Source organism: Notothenia coriiceps, unplaced genomic scaffold, assembly GCF_000735185.1.
Source record: "Notothenia coriiceps isolate Sejong01 unplaced genomic scaffold, NC01 NC01_scaffold00019650, whole genome shotgun sequence".
Lineage (NCBI taxonomy): Eukaryota > Metazoa > Chordata > Actinopteri > Perciformes > Nototheniidae > Notothenia > Notothenia coriiceps.
In genome coordinates, this window is record NW_011352351.1 from 12,301 (window position 1) to 26,363 (window position 14,063).

The 14,063-nt window shown below is 41.0% G+C and overlaps 2 protein-coding genes and 1 long non-coding RNA gene across 4 annotated transcripts in view; 1 reads left to right on the plus strand and 2 right to left on the minus strand.

Moving 5' to 3' along the window:
* The window catches only part of LOC104952152 (uncharacterized), a 2,580-nt gene extending 540 nt beyond the window's left edge, over positions 1-2,040 (minus strand). The window contains exons 1-3 of one of the 2 annotated variants that reach the window (XR_799092.1): positions 1,966-2,040; positions 963-1,021; positions 791-850 (exon numbers count right to left, since the gene is read on the minus strand). This is a non-coding gene — a long non-coding RNA (uncharacterized lncRNA). Of the gene's footprint in view, positions 1-790; positions 851-962; positions 1,022-1,965 lie in introns of those variants that run through there. The other variant, XR_799091.1, reaches the window with a different exon arrangement.
* Positions 2,041-3,075: 1,035 nt separating this feature from the next.
* On the minus strand, positions 3,076-6,940 carry LOC104952153 (insulin receptor substrate 2-B-like). Its single transcript, XM_010778912.1, has 6 exons — positions 6,805-6,940; positions 5,655-6,099; positions 5,118-5,367; positions 4,756-5,005; positions 4,068-4,590; positions 3,076-3,924 (listed from the first exon to the last, which is right to left on the minus strand). Exons 2-6 carry the CDS (start codon positions 6,083-6,085, stop codon positions 3,591-3,593), a joined length of 1,788 nt encoding a protein of 595 aa, XP_010777214.1. The 5' UTR covers positions 6,086-6,099; positions 6,805-6,940; the 3' UTR covers positions 3,076-3,590.
* A 2,048-nt stretch (positions 6,941-8,988) lies between these two features.
* On the plus strand, positions 8,989-13,726 carry LOC104952154 (leukotriene-B(4) omega-hydroxylase 2-like). The gene is given in 14 exon segments (XM_010778913.1): positions 8,989-9,229; positions 9,232-9,260; positions 10,106-10,250; positions 10,508-10,561; positions 10,945-11,072; positions 11,441-11,562; positions 11,641-11,787; positions 11,877-12,000; positions 12,099-12,165; positions 12,285-12,414; positions 12,521-12,654; positions 12,797-12,861; positions 12,934-13,016; positions 13,099-13,726. Coding segments are annotated over 14 exon segments (1,605 nt in total). The 5' UTR covers positions 8,989-9,063; the 3' UTR covers positions 13,310-13,726.
* Positions 13,727-14,063: the final 337 nt, after the last annotated feature.

Genomic DNA, 14,063 nt, shown 5'->3' on the forward strand with positions numbered 1-14,063 from the left:
CCACAACCCGCCCACGTGCTCCTCCCCGACGTATGACTCATCTGCGTGCCGGGGCGGAAAGCCTGGCAGCGTAACGCCTGCGGTCACGCCCCCCACAACACCCACCCACACCTACCATCAGCGACACCGAGCCAAAAGTTGCCCGCCCGCTGGTATAAGTATGTTCGAAAATACCAGGAAAAAAAGTTATAGCATAGTTTATGACACCACAAAATATCCAACACCGCACTCAGCGTGTGTGTGTGTTCACAACCTTAAAGTGGACTTATCATGCTATATTAGAATAATATAGTCGTAGGAACCATACTAATATAGGAAGGCATATTATACTTTTTATTTTTCAAATACCAAACAATCATGCATTTTAGAGCATCTCATTTCGCTCAATTTAACCCACTAGAGTCTTCCATCATCACACCCCCCCGGCTGCATGTGCGAACCCACACCATCCCTACCAGGCCTGCCATATGTACTACAGCCCAGCCTCCACAGCTGTTCCAACGGCAATCCGTCATCCATCTGATTGGTGGAGTTTGGCCCAATAGCGTACGCCACTTCTGTGGACGTCATAGAAAGTGTTCCAAATCTGATCAGTCTGTATCAGATCCGTTGCAGCCCTCTTTAAGAGATTGGGAATGGAGAAAATAGAGAGGGTTGTGTTTTCGGACACTTGGTGAGTTCCCTGGAACACCGGGGACACATATTCATGTATAAAAGATGTACAAAAGTGCATTTTGCATGATAGGTCACCTTTAAGTGTGTTTAAGAACCTTACGTTTTTCAGAAAAACGGAACTCAAGAAGCCATGATCCTCCCACCAAAAAGCAAACATAGGACAGCTGTAGCTCTTCTGAAAAAGAAACAGAAAAGAATATGATCAAAATCCTTTCCGGTAACACTAAAAAGTGGAGAATAGTATAATCGATATTATGAATCAGGAATAAAATAAAAAAGACACACACCTTAAGACTTCCTTAGTTCCCACGGCTGTGTAAACAGTCCACCTGCAACCCTCCAAACACTGCAACACAAAATAAAGAGAGTCTTCAGATTTATATAAAAAGCCATTAAAAAAGTCACAATATAGTACACGATTAAAATGAAAAATGACATAGTGCCATCAACATGTTGGATACAGTTATTAAAATACAATAATTCAGCCGTTAATTTAACATTAAGTGTTGGTGGTAGTATTGGATAAGAGTGTATGTGAATTTGGTGCTGTACAACTGTGAGGGACTTGTACTTTACTTTATTTCAATGTTTTGCTTCACTATATTTATTTAATACCTTTTGGATTAATGATGTGAAATATGATCAACCCATATATAACCTTTATTTACACCTGGATTAAATTCAAAAGCCTGCAGCATACAAGGTCATTAAAACTAGCTGCACCTTTACCAGCTTTGATAACACATTAATGATCAATAATCAAAACATATCATATTATTCTGAAATGGGTCAATCTGCAGAACGAGTACTTTTGGTGTTTGAACTTTTGAACTGATACTTATTTTTACTTGAGTAACATTCTGATTGCAGGACTTTTACAACACTTAAAAACAATTCCTACACACCAGTACATCTACTTTTACTTAAGTACTTGTTCCAACTCTGAATGTGAGGCATGAAAGAAAATGTAAATGCACCTGCCACAACAAATGCAATTAGAGCTTAATATATGATCAAGTGTGTTATATATTAAGCTGTAGTTGTATCCTCTAAAAGCAGGTTAAAGAAAGAGAAAACTAATGGAGAATCATGTTTGAAGTTTGTACATCAGAGCCTGTCAACCGGAAGGACTGTACCAACTATATTATCAATTAGCATAGCCCATATGCTAATGCATGAGCTAATAGGACACAGCGGTCACATGTGTGTGTTTGTTTGCATATTTTTTGTTTGCTTCTTTGTTTGTTTGTTTGCTTCTTTGTTTGTGAGTGAGTTCAGCTTTTGACTGACCTTTTAAGTCACAGGAAACTCCAGTTATCGCTGTTTATTCCCTCCAGTCTCTCTTCTGTGTATATCTCGTCGGCGCGTGCGGTTGCTGAGCTGTTGCGCATGTGTCATCCGAGCGGTTAGCTGACTGTACCCTAAGAAGCGTCTCTGACCAACAGAGGGGGCGGGGTCATGAGGTCATGGGGTCATGGAGTCCCATCATCATGTTTAGTTTGTTCACAGAGGGCACTGTGCATATCAAAGTTGGGCTATCCATTGCAAATCCATAAATATCCTTTAAAAATGTATGTTAATATAAAGGGTAATGTTTATTTAACTTTAAATTATAATACGCTGCACATATTACGTGTGCTATACATTTCTTGTATGGGTGTGTTCGATTCATTTTTTCTAATCCTTACATCTTAGTTCCTTTTTACAATTTAATCACCGTGTTTATGTGTAAACCAACTTTTTAATAAACCTTATTGTGATTCATTGGACTAATGTCACACACACACTAAACACTGGCAGGACACTGGAGTATAGTTAGAATAATTGTATTATATATCACTGCATTTAAACAACTAACATTTTTGACGTCAAGACATCTGGATTCCGTGGCAAAAAGAGTCATAGTATAGTATATATAATAATAATAATATATATAATTTCCCACGATATTCTAATTTATTGAGATGTAACTGTAAATGTATAAGTATTTTTTTCTTAAATTTCAATGTTGGACGTTTAAAATCTGTGCTCCTTATAAGAATCAAACATGTTAATGTGAAACTGTTGTCTTTCTGGACAATTTGGACCATAAAGATGACTGCAAATGATAAGAATTGAACCCTCAACATCCAGTCTTCAAGGCAGTGTCCATCTGAGCTAGCTGTGTTTATTAGTTTGTCTGAAGAAGCAAATACATGAAAAAGAAAACTCTTCTCTCCGCTTATTTGAGTTGATTATTTTACCTGAAAAATCCCTGTAAACAATAAGCATTGAACGCAGAACCTCCAGTCTTCTAGGCAGCGTTTTATCCCTGTGAGCCATTTGATCTGGGAGAATTTAGTTTAATTTGGTAACCTAATATGTTGCTCTGCACTCATCTTGGGAAGAAAAGAGAAGCAGGATGACATGGAGTATAAGACAAATTCATAGTATTTCAGAAAAAGACAGTTTATTATGTAGAACATTTGAGAAAAAAGTGCAAGGTCAGGTTTAATGACAATTTTAAAAGGTAAGAACATCTGTGGTGTCAAACTGAGCTGTGTATGAAAGCTGTCCAAAAAGAGACAAATACAAAATCATTCTTGTGACTACTTTTTTAAAACACTTTAAATTAACCGGTGTGGAAACCAAAAGGCATGACTAAAACCACACCAAAAGAGACAAATAATTGACAAAGAAACTAGGAAGTGAAGACAAAACTAAGTGCAATTAACAGACAATAACTATCACTAAGACAACTTTATTTTTCTCAAACACATATTCAGAGTTTAAAGCCTTGATTCAAGTGTGCAAGTTGACCTTTCTGTATGCATTCATGACTTGAACTTCCAAATGTACATATATATATATATATTTAACATATTCATACATTTAAACACCTTTACATTTTAATTCGTACCGTTTTACATTTTTCGTTATTTATTTCTGTCCTCAGCTTGCAGGCAGGACGGCAGACACAAAGACAGGCGGCATCTTCGGACGGATCGTTCTGTGGCAGCTTTGAGTCTGCCACAGTTGGGACTCACTACGCCTGAGACAAGTGGAGTCATCACATCAGAGCCATCATCCCTCCTGGTGCTGGTGTGTGCTGGGAGGCGGATCTGCTGCCACTGTCCCCCCATTTCCTCATCCTGTGCATGGCTGATGCTCCTCTTTGATTGGCCGGTTTCTGCTTCCGACTGTTGGACAGAAGTCGCCAGCAACCAGTGGGTCTGATGATGCAGCGGAGAGGAGCTCTCAGAGGTAGAGCTACAAAAGAGAATTTGTTACAGTTAAAGATGACATCATAGGCTCATTTTCTGCCTTCTTTCAGTGACTTTATCCAACACCTAAACACAGAGGAAGTGTTGAGTTTGCACACAAAACATAATTTGTCACCTACTCAAACTAACCTGTTGAAGGATGTCTGGAGAGGAGAGGAGGATGAAGAGGAAGATGGCCTTGTGGGTTTCTGTGGGCTCGCCATCGTCACGTAGTCGTTCTGAGGCAGCGCAGACAAACTGTGGCTCAACTGAGGAGACATCACCATGTAGCCCAGCCCCTGCTGACCCGACTCCCAGTCCTCCTCCTCTGTCAACATAGGAGGCGTTTGGCTGACTCTCTCCCTCTCTTTGCTCAGCGGGAGATGTTGGTCCATCTTCATCTCCATGTAGCCGCCAGTTCTCGACTCGGAGCTCTGATGAGGGTCTGTTTCGTGGGGACATTTACACGGGCTTTCAGGGTTTCTGGCACGTGAAGCGAGTGGTCTCAGACCCGCTGGCTTGTCTCGGTGCTTGGGTCGGCAGCCTTTGGAGACCAGAAGGGTTTGAAGCTGGTGGTTGGAGGTGGGAGAGCGGCTGAAGTCAGGCAGAGCTCGCAGCGCTCTGACTGTCTCTCGGACCACCTCGTGGATGTGCTGGGCTACTGCTAGGCTCCCTGCACAGAACACACATCAACAGGTTCTTTTTATCGATTATATTCTATACTGTAACTTCCTTTATGTATTTGTCAGTCGAATTATCCTCGCTTATTGTTGCTGCTGCTCAAACGACTGAATTTCCCTACGGGTCTCCATTAAGGTTTCTTTTATTCCTTAATTACCTTGCTCTCTTGCTTCCATCCAGATCTCTCCAGGCCCGTTGGGCGCCGACCTGCCCAGCTCCAGGAAGAAGGCACCGTCCAAGTGGCCAAAGCGGCGAACACTCAGCAGAGGAATAGTGACAGACGGCAAGTCGCTGCCTGCAGCCGCTCTGGCCAGGATGAGCGACGAAGCTGTGAGGCAGAGGCAACTCTCCCCTGCCAGGGACTTGGTACAACCCAAACCCCGGGGCTTCACCGCGACGGGCCAAACCTTTGATGGAAGTAAAGGAAGATCCAGAGATTCTTTTTATTAATATTGCTCTACTGCAAACAGGAAGATAACACACCTTAGGGTAATAATAATGTTTTAAAACATTGAAGACCTCTTTGAAGAAAGCAGCAGGGGGCAGAGTGCAGTACCCATCATCGTCTTCATCAAAGCCTTCCCCGTGTTCTTCATCCTTACGCTCCTCCTCCATCAGTTTCTTGATGGCCAGGTACCACTCCTCCTGCTCCCCCTGCTCCTCCACCACAAGCACCACGGTTTGGCTTTTAGCGCACAGCGCCACCGTGAGGCCTTTCCCGGAACTGCCACTGCGGCTCACACCGACACAGCACCTCAAGTAGATCACCCTGGGAAATAGGAATTCATAGGATGTGTGCAGAGGTGGGAGAAGTACTCGGATCTTGTACTTCAGTAAAAGTAGAAGTACCAGAGTGTAGGAATACTAAAAGTCCTGCATTTAAACTGTTACTCAAGTAAATGAAGGATGAATGGGTGCAGTGCATTTCCAGAGTGTAATTGTGTGTCTTTTTTCTGTATGCATAAGGGTTTTTCGAGTGATTACCTTCCTTATAGTATACTGAAGCAGCATGCTTGTTTTGCTCTTATTTTTGTTCTTGAAGTTACTTTTGCTTACCCTTGTTTGCTAGAGCCGAACAGACTTCCAGCAGTCTTCTCCACTGCTGTGAACTTCTCCTGGCTCTGGTACCACTCGAGGCGGCTCGGCCCAATGTGGCTTCCTGCTCTCAGGACAAAATACCTCCTGTGTTTGAGCTCCAGCTTCCCCAGGTATCCTCTCTTCACCACATCGCTCTGCGGCCCTTTGGAGGCCAGGAGGGCGCCGGCCAGAGGGGCCAGAGAGCTGGAGGTGCAGAAGAGTTCCTCGAAGAAAGGAGGCGCAGGACTCGACTGCGTCTCCACGTACTGGTGCCGGGAATCCTGCTCCATTTGGCGGTTGTTCATCCAGGAAAGAAGGGATTCAGATGGCAGCCATGTTTGTTTGGAGCTGAGAGATGTCAGAGAGGAGGAGGAAGTAAGGAGAGATCTGTCCTCTGCAATTTCATTCATCTCAAGCTGAACACCTGAAAACAGAGGAAAATAAAGGAGAAAATACATATTAGTTTAAAAACACAGCTCATAAGGATATTAATCATGTAAATGTCAGTATTGTTAAATGGTTGGCTAGTTTTTACAAGAGCGATTGAAATATTACCAAACGTAGGTTAATTCATGAAGTGTTTTTCAATTATGAAGAATTTAACTGTAGTACTATTACAGCTTTTAAGAACAATAAGAGGTTTATTTCTTCAGCAATACTAAAATAACTCAACTTGAAATAAACTTAAATATCCCTGAGATTTATGGATAGAGATTTTGTCAAACACACTTTATTGTAATTTACTTCTGAGCATGTCAATTACTGATCATATAGAAATTGTCCAAAACAAAACAATCTAAGTTGCTATATCAACTGGCTACACAACAATGGTCGAAAAATAGATTGTTACACTTTTCGAACATTGTTTAACTATCAAAAATTTGATTTCACCAATTTTGTCTACTTTATAGTATCAACAAAAAACATGTAGTATATTTTACCTTTAACCGATGTTTAATCGTAACAAAAATTAACCAGAATGAAGGGTAAGGTAAACAAGGGAAACTACCACAGGCTAACTGGTTATTAGCCTTTAGCCTTTAGCCTTTGACGATATATCCAATCTTATTTACATTGAATACCCGTCTTTAGCTACACAAAGTAATGTTATATCGTTATTAGACGTTACCAGAAAATGCAGAAATCACTGAAATGTTTGGTCTCTGAGCCCAACCCACGAGCTGCGTTAGCGCGCGGCTCGGTGACCACCTGTTCCAATTAGTGTGGCGTTCAGGAGCTCCTCCTAAAACCGAACTCTCAAATGAAGATTAGTTTAATGATTTAATGTCACCAACATAATTAGTTATTTGGAAAGTAATAAGGATATCTGTGTTTTATTCGTATCTTAATGTGTAGACAAGATTATGATTTGGTTCTCTTGATTTAATAGGGGTTTGTGAGTAACTCTTTTCAGTGAACTTTTTAATTCTGGTTAAATGGCAGGTTGCATATGGATTGTTTTTGTTTGTTTGGTTTATCTTGTGTATTTTGTGGCTAGGTTAAAACCTGTATTTGGGTTCTACCTCCATCTAATTATTAATTATAAGTTAGAATTTGAAAGAGGACATATTGTGTTTATTTTCATGTTCATAAAAGTATTTTGTGCCTCTACTGTGACATGTTTCGCGCTTAAATGTTCAAAAAGCTCTTTTTGGAAAACAACTTGGAAACATCCGAGTAATTATCCCAAACATCGATACAGCATCATCTAAGTAGTTCAGTTTTTGCTCACAAGGTGTCGCTCTTGCCTTACAATCCTGCATGTTAAACCTTTCAAGTACTTTGGTGTAGGTTTTGTCATAACATCTGCCACCATCTGGTCTGTTGGACAATAAATCAGATTTGATCAAAATCAATGCCAAGGAAATGTTTTAGTTTCCCCAAGTCTTTCATCCTGAATTTAGCTGTGAGCATCTCTTTAACAACTGTCAATGCATTGTTATAACTAGCTGCAATGATTATGTCATCAACCCATATTATCATTATCACTTTTCAGTTTTCATTTTCTTTTGTGTAAACACAATGGTCAGCAGGGTTCTGTCGGAACTCATTTTCACTCAGATACTCATGCAGCATTTTGTTCCAATCTCTGCCTGACTGTTTAAGCTCATATAGTGACTTTTCTAGCTTGTACACCAACTTTTCACCTTTACTGGATTTGACCTCAAAACCTTCTGGCTGTTCCATGTCTATCTCACAGTCTATTGGTGCATGTGGGTAAGCAGTCATCCATTTGGTGTAAAATCTGATTTTCCTGTGCTGCTTTAACACTCTGATACTGGTGAGGTTAGCGGTAGGTGAAAATGTCTCATCATAGTTTTCACCCCTCTTCTGACTGTATCCCTTGGCTACATATCGTGCCTTGTATCTTTCGGACCCATCAACATTGGTTTTGATATCATACACCCATTTACCCCCCACTGCTTTCTCACCTTGAGGTAAGTTGGTCAGGATAAATGTGTCATTTTCTTTTAGTGATTGCATTTCCTCATCCATTGCAATAACCCATTGTTTTGACTCAGATGAAGTTACAGCTTCCCTAAATGTTAAAGGGATATTGCACATTCATCTGTAACAATAGTCAATATTTGTCAGTAGCTGATCCTCACTTTCCTTACCACATACACTGCCACATAAGTAAGCTGGCTTCTTGAAAGATAACACCCAAGCTCACTCTTGTGGTCTTCTGTCTCTGTTACCACAGGTATAGATACTGGACTAACGTTAGTATCACGCATGATTTTGCCAGATTTGCTCTGTACCTCAAAGTCATCATCAGAGACGGTTTCTGTTTCTCTTTCTGAATTGGTCTTGGTCACAAACTTCACAAGTCTAGATTTTTGCACTTTTCCACTGTGAGGGAAATAGACCATGTAGGCTGGACTATTTGTCATATCCAACAAAAATTCCCTCCTCACACCTTGACTCCAGATTATTTTTGTTTTGCTTATAGGCATAGCACACTGACCCAAACTTGTGCATTCTGGACAGGTTAGGTCAGTATGTAGTGTCTCTACTGTGACATGTCTCCATGCTTTAATGTTCAAAAAGCTCTTCATTTTTTCTCATACTGCCTGTGCTGCAGCACCTCTTTTCACCCTCTGTCTGAAACCAGGTTAGCTGGCCGGCTTTGGTGTGATTGGTCAACCTGCTTAGAGATGTCCCGCCACTTAGCCTATGTGTTGAAACCTGTGCTGCAAATTAAACAAAATAAGTTAGATGGTAACAGAAAAAGGAAGTGGTATCTGACATTATGGTTACAGCACTTCCTGGGTGGAACAGTGTTTGCATATTTCAACATTAGTAACTTCTCCTAGTGGACACAGTCACTGTCAGAGCAGGGCAAGTGTAAGACAACCTCTGGAAACTCTTCACTTTCTCTTTCAGGATGTCTCTCCTCCGGGGTGTCCTCTCTCAGGTCCTCAGCTGGACGGGCCTCTGGCAGCTGATGGTTCTGGTCGGTGCCGGACTGGGAGCTGTGGTCTCAGTTTGGACCGTGAAGCTGTTGGTGTGTCACGCCTGGTTCACACACAGACTCTCCTGCTTCAGCAAGCCACATGCTGGCTGTTGGGCCACCTGGGCGAGGTAAGATTCAAACTGTAAAAACGCAGGTAGAACAATGGTGGAAGAAGTGTTCACATCCTTTACTTATAGGACATATATGCTCATTCTCAGGTTCAATTTTGTGCCTCTAGTGGGAGTGACATGTTAAACGTTGTGTCATTATTCTAATTCTTGGCAATCGTACAACAAGATAAGGAAATGTAAATTTCTCAGCATGATACAGGATGTTGCGACATATTTTATTACAAATCTCTGTGGGGGGAGAATTCAGTTAAGTGTGCAAACCGACCATTAAACTCTGAGGTTTTCATTTTAAAATCTATACTTAATAATAATAATAATAATACATTTTATTTGTATTGCACTTTACATTTGAAACAAACCTCAAAGTGCTACAGTACATAATAAAAAAAGATAAAGAAAACCATTTGCAAGAGTCAAAATGTATAAACAGGTTAAAAAACAAGTTTAAAAACACGTTTTAAAAAGGAGAGGCAGGGTTATTAAAACCGGCTTAAAAAGCTAACCAAATGCTTTGTTAAAATGGTAGGTTTTTAGTGCTCTCTTAAAAGTGTTCACAGGTTGAGGAGCTCTGAGATGGTCTGGGAGTGAGTTCCACAGCCGGGGGGCAGCTGCACAGAAAGCTCGATCTCCCATAGTGCGGAGGTTGGTGTGCCGTTCCTTCAGCTTGTTAGTATTTCCCGAGCGGAGGCTGCGGGTGGCGGTTTGTGGTTCAATCAATTCCTTGAGGTAGGGGGGGGCATTTCCGTGGATACACTGGTGTGTTAACAGGGTGATGTTTACTGATTTTTTGTACTTATGGTGCATTATAATGTTTGTTTAAAGTGTTATTGTGTGTGCTTCAGATGCAGAGCACAGAGGAAGGCCTCCTGCAGGTGGATGACTTGGTGCAGATGTACACACACTCCTGTAGCTGGTTCATCGGCCCTTTCTATCACCTGGTCAGACTCTTCCACCCGGACTACATCAAACCTCTGCTAATGGCACCTGGTACTGTATAATTACTGGAAACATTTTCACACTGGAAGAAGTGTTGGCCAGCTAACCAATCAGAGCAGACTGGGCTCTGGTTTCAGACAGAGGGTGAACAGAGGTGCTGCAGCAAAGGCAGTATGAGAACAATAAAGAGCTTTTTGAACATTAAAGCATGGAAACAGTCGCAGTGGAGGCACAAAATACAAATATGAACTTGAGAATTAGCAGAATATTTCCTCTTTAATCTTCTTTTCTCTTTCCATTACATCCAGCCAGCATCACAGTGAAAGACGAGCTATTCTATGGACATCTGCGTCCGTGGCTTGGTGAGTCAAACGGCTCTCTGATATCAAAATACTTTAAATGAGCTGATAACACTTCCTGTGTTTATAGATATTGAGTATACGGTAAAGTACTACAAGTTTTTCAGGTTCCCTCATCTAACTGTCTCCATCTACCTTCCCATACAAAGAAGATTCTGATCTCAAAAATAACAAAAACAAGATTTTAATCTGTTATTGTGCTTCACTTTAGTGGATCAATTGATCACCTAAACACAATCTTTAAATGTACCTGTACATCTAATTTATCTAGTGCCTTCTATTTTTATATTTAATTATATCAAAGTGAGACGACACTGATCCACTTGACTGTGTATGTGTTATTTACTCTCATCCTCACCTCCGAACATTTCCCCTTCACACCCCAGGACAGAGTCTGTTGCTGATAAACGGAGAGGAGTGGTCTCGCAGGCGACGGCTGCTGACCCCAGCTTTTCATTTTGATATCCTGAAGAATTACGTCAACAAGTTTAACACCTCCACCAACACCATGCACGTAAGACACAGCACTGCATGCACACACACATGCTGTATAAACACTTTAGTATCTGCCTGCTACTTATAGAAACAATAAGTAGTATTAATTTCTTCCCACTCCTTTTTAAACAAAATACCTACATTTCATTTCAAATAAATTAATAATTTACTTTTTTAATTTAAGCACATTTATTTATTTGTATTTGTGTGGAATGTCTTTTTACATACTGCTGTAACAAAAAAATCCATATCCCAATAAATGAATAATACAAATAAATGAATACAAATATAAATAAACATACAGAAATACAAGTATAATAGATCAATTAAAAAAGTAAACAAATAAAGTAGAATCTGATCTAACAATCAAAAGAATCTGTCTTTCAGGATAAGTGGCACAGACTGTTGGCAGAAGGCACGAGTCATGTAGAATTGTTTGACCACGTCACTCTGATGACACTCGACAGTTTACTGAAATGTGCCTTCAGTTACAACAGCAACTGTCAGCGGTGAGGACACACTCTTTTTGTTCACAAGTATAATCTTCTTCCATAGTTCTTCTCTTTGAATTGTATATGTTTCACTAGGTCTTCCTCTGAGTACGTGACAGCCATAGTGAAGCTGAGTGACCTGATCATAGATCGTCGAACAAAGATTTGGCACCACTGGGATTTTATTTACTGGAAGACTCAGCAGGGGAAAGAATTCAAAAAGGCCTTAAGCATCGTGCACAGGTACAGCAGCTGCACGGGTGTGACCTCATGACCTTCATGTGTTCAAAACCAACACTAATCGTTTTGTTGTTTTTTATACATCTGAACAGGTTTACCATGGAGGTGGTTCAGAAGCGTCGAGCCCTGATCAGCCAGCAGAAGAAGACAGGAGCAGATTTCACCGCAGCACCACAGAAGAAGAAAGATTTTGTGGACATCATACTGCTGTCAAAGGTAGGAGAGAAGAATCAGATCAAATATTAAATATATAAACTGTATAATTCTAAGTTATTGGTCTGTGATTCCTTACAAACAATTCTGTCTATCCACAGGATGAGCACGGACGAGGCCTCACAGATAAGGAGATTCAGGCGGATGCAAACACCTTCATGTTTGCAGGTGAGAAGCAACTTTATTTAATTAGTAACACAAGTACATTCACTTTAATGTTCTTATCATACAATCGATTTCTTTGAGACTTTAAAAGTGGATTGAAAAGTGTCCTTCTGTTTCCACAGGTCACGACACAACAGCCAGTGCGATTAGCTGGACGCTGTATAATTTAGCGCGCCACGAAGACCATCAGGAGAACTGCAGGCAGGAAGTGATGGATCTGATGCAAGGACGAGAAACACATGCAATACAGTGGTCAGAAAAACACAGAAATGCTTAATAGGAGATGGAAATGCAGTTGAAAGTGTGTTAGATTAAGGAAGGAATCAGTATATTTAAATGTGGATGTCTTTATCTAAAGGGAGGATCTGGCCAACCTCCCCTTCACCACCATGTGCATCCGAGAGTCTCTGCGGCTGCACTCTCCTGTGCTGGCTGTAACCAGGAAGTACACCAAGGACATGGACCTGCCCGGCAACTGCACCGTACCCAAGGGTGAGAGAAAGAGCTTTTTATTTAGATTTAAAGTACAATAAGCTTCTTTTAGGGGCAAAAACACCACAAAGTCACACAGAAAGAGACAGAAAATTACCACGTGTTCTTAAAGTATTTGTTTCTTTGTGTTGGTCTCCCCAAGGTGCCATCTCTCTGGTCAGTATTTACGGGACGCACCACAACCCTGCTGTCTGGACAAACCCACACGTAAGAAATAACCCGAACCTTTCACTTTGGTTTAACTTTGTCCTCTCTGACCTGTGTTATATTCTTTCATAGGAGTTTGATCCTCTGCGTTTTGAGCCTGCCAACACAGAGGGCCGGTCTTCTCACGCTTTCATCCCCTTCTCCTCTGGCCCCAGGTACTGCGTCCTCAATGCTGCAAGGTAAATAAGATCTAAACGATTATAGCTGTTTAAGAGTCTGTACTGTATGTGTTCACAGGAACTGCATTGGTCAGAAATTCGCCCTGGCAGAGCTGCGAGTCGTCGTGGCGTTGACCCTGCTCAAGTTTCGTCTGACCCCGGGATCTGACCCTGAAATGGGGAGCAGTTCAGGGGGAGTCCGCCGTCTCCCCCAACTCGTGCTACGTGCAGAGGGAGGATTGTGGCTGCAGCTGGAGACGATAAACATGGAGGAGCTGCAGGACGAATGAATCCTGTCACTTTGGTGTTACTACATGCATTCTGAGCTTTATTTTCAACACTTAAAAAAGGAATGTAGTGTACATTTAGATAGAATTTTTGTGAATGGTCATCGTGCAGCTCCAGAAAACCTGTAACTAAATGTAACTCAAGTTAATTTTGCTATTACTTTGCCTGTTTCCACTATGTTAGCTTAATGCAATGTTATGTAATAAAAATGTATTGATATATGAAAAAACATCATTTTTAATATAATGATAAAAGTGCTTCTGAAGTGGAGAATTCTTGCTCAATACATTTAGCAAACTCCCAAAATGTACCTGCAAAATAGCCTGTAGTTGTTCTGGCTACAGTAACAACATCAGGCCACTAGATGGCACTAGACTATTTTTGGTTTTGTAATTTTGGGAGTATTTTTTAATACTTTTAAAACAGTAAATAACTATATAAGTTATCGCAATGGCCTGTAACGCATATATAGTGATTATGAAACCATTTAAATTCGAATAAAGACCACAATTATGTTGTCCCGTTGGAGGCGGAGACTGTTGTGTCACAACTTTCACTTTCAGCCTCTCCCACAATTTATCACTCACTTGGATTTAATCGGGAAATCTCTGCTTGTAATGTGTATTTCTTAATATGACTTAATTTGACATGCTTATTTCGGCTCACAACAGAAGCAGTTTAGTTTCCATCTTGTTGTTGACAGTTTAACCGACGGAGATGTGGCCGCCTGTGTTCCCCATGATTGTGGCCGGTGTG

Coding starts and splice junctions, on each gene's coding strand:
- LOC104952153 (XM_010778912.1), bottom strand. CDS start 6,085: ATGAATGAAATTGCAGAGGACAGATCTCTCCTTACTTCCTCCTCCTCT. Junction 5,006..5,117: donor CTGCTGCTTTCTTCAAAGAG/GTCTTCAATGTT, acceptor CTTCCATCAAAG/GTTTGGCCCGTCGCGGTGAA. Junction 3,925..4,067: donor CTCCAGACATCCTTCAACAG/GTTAGTTTGAGT, acceptor TCTCTTTTGTAG/CTCTACCTCTGAGAGCTCCT.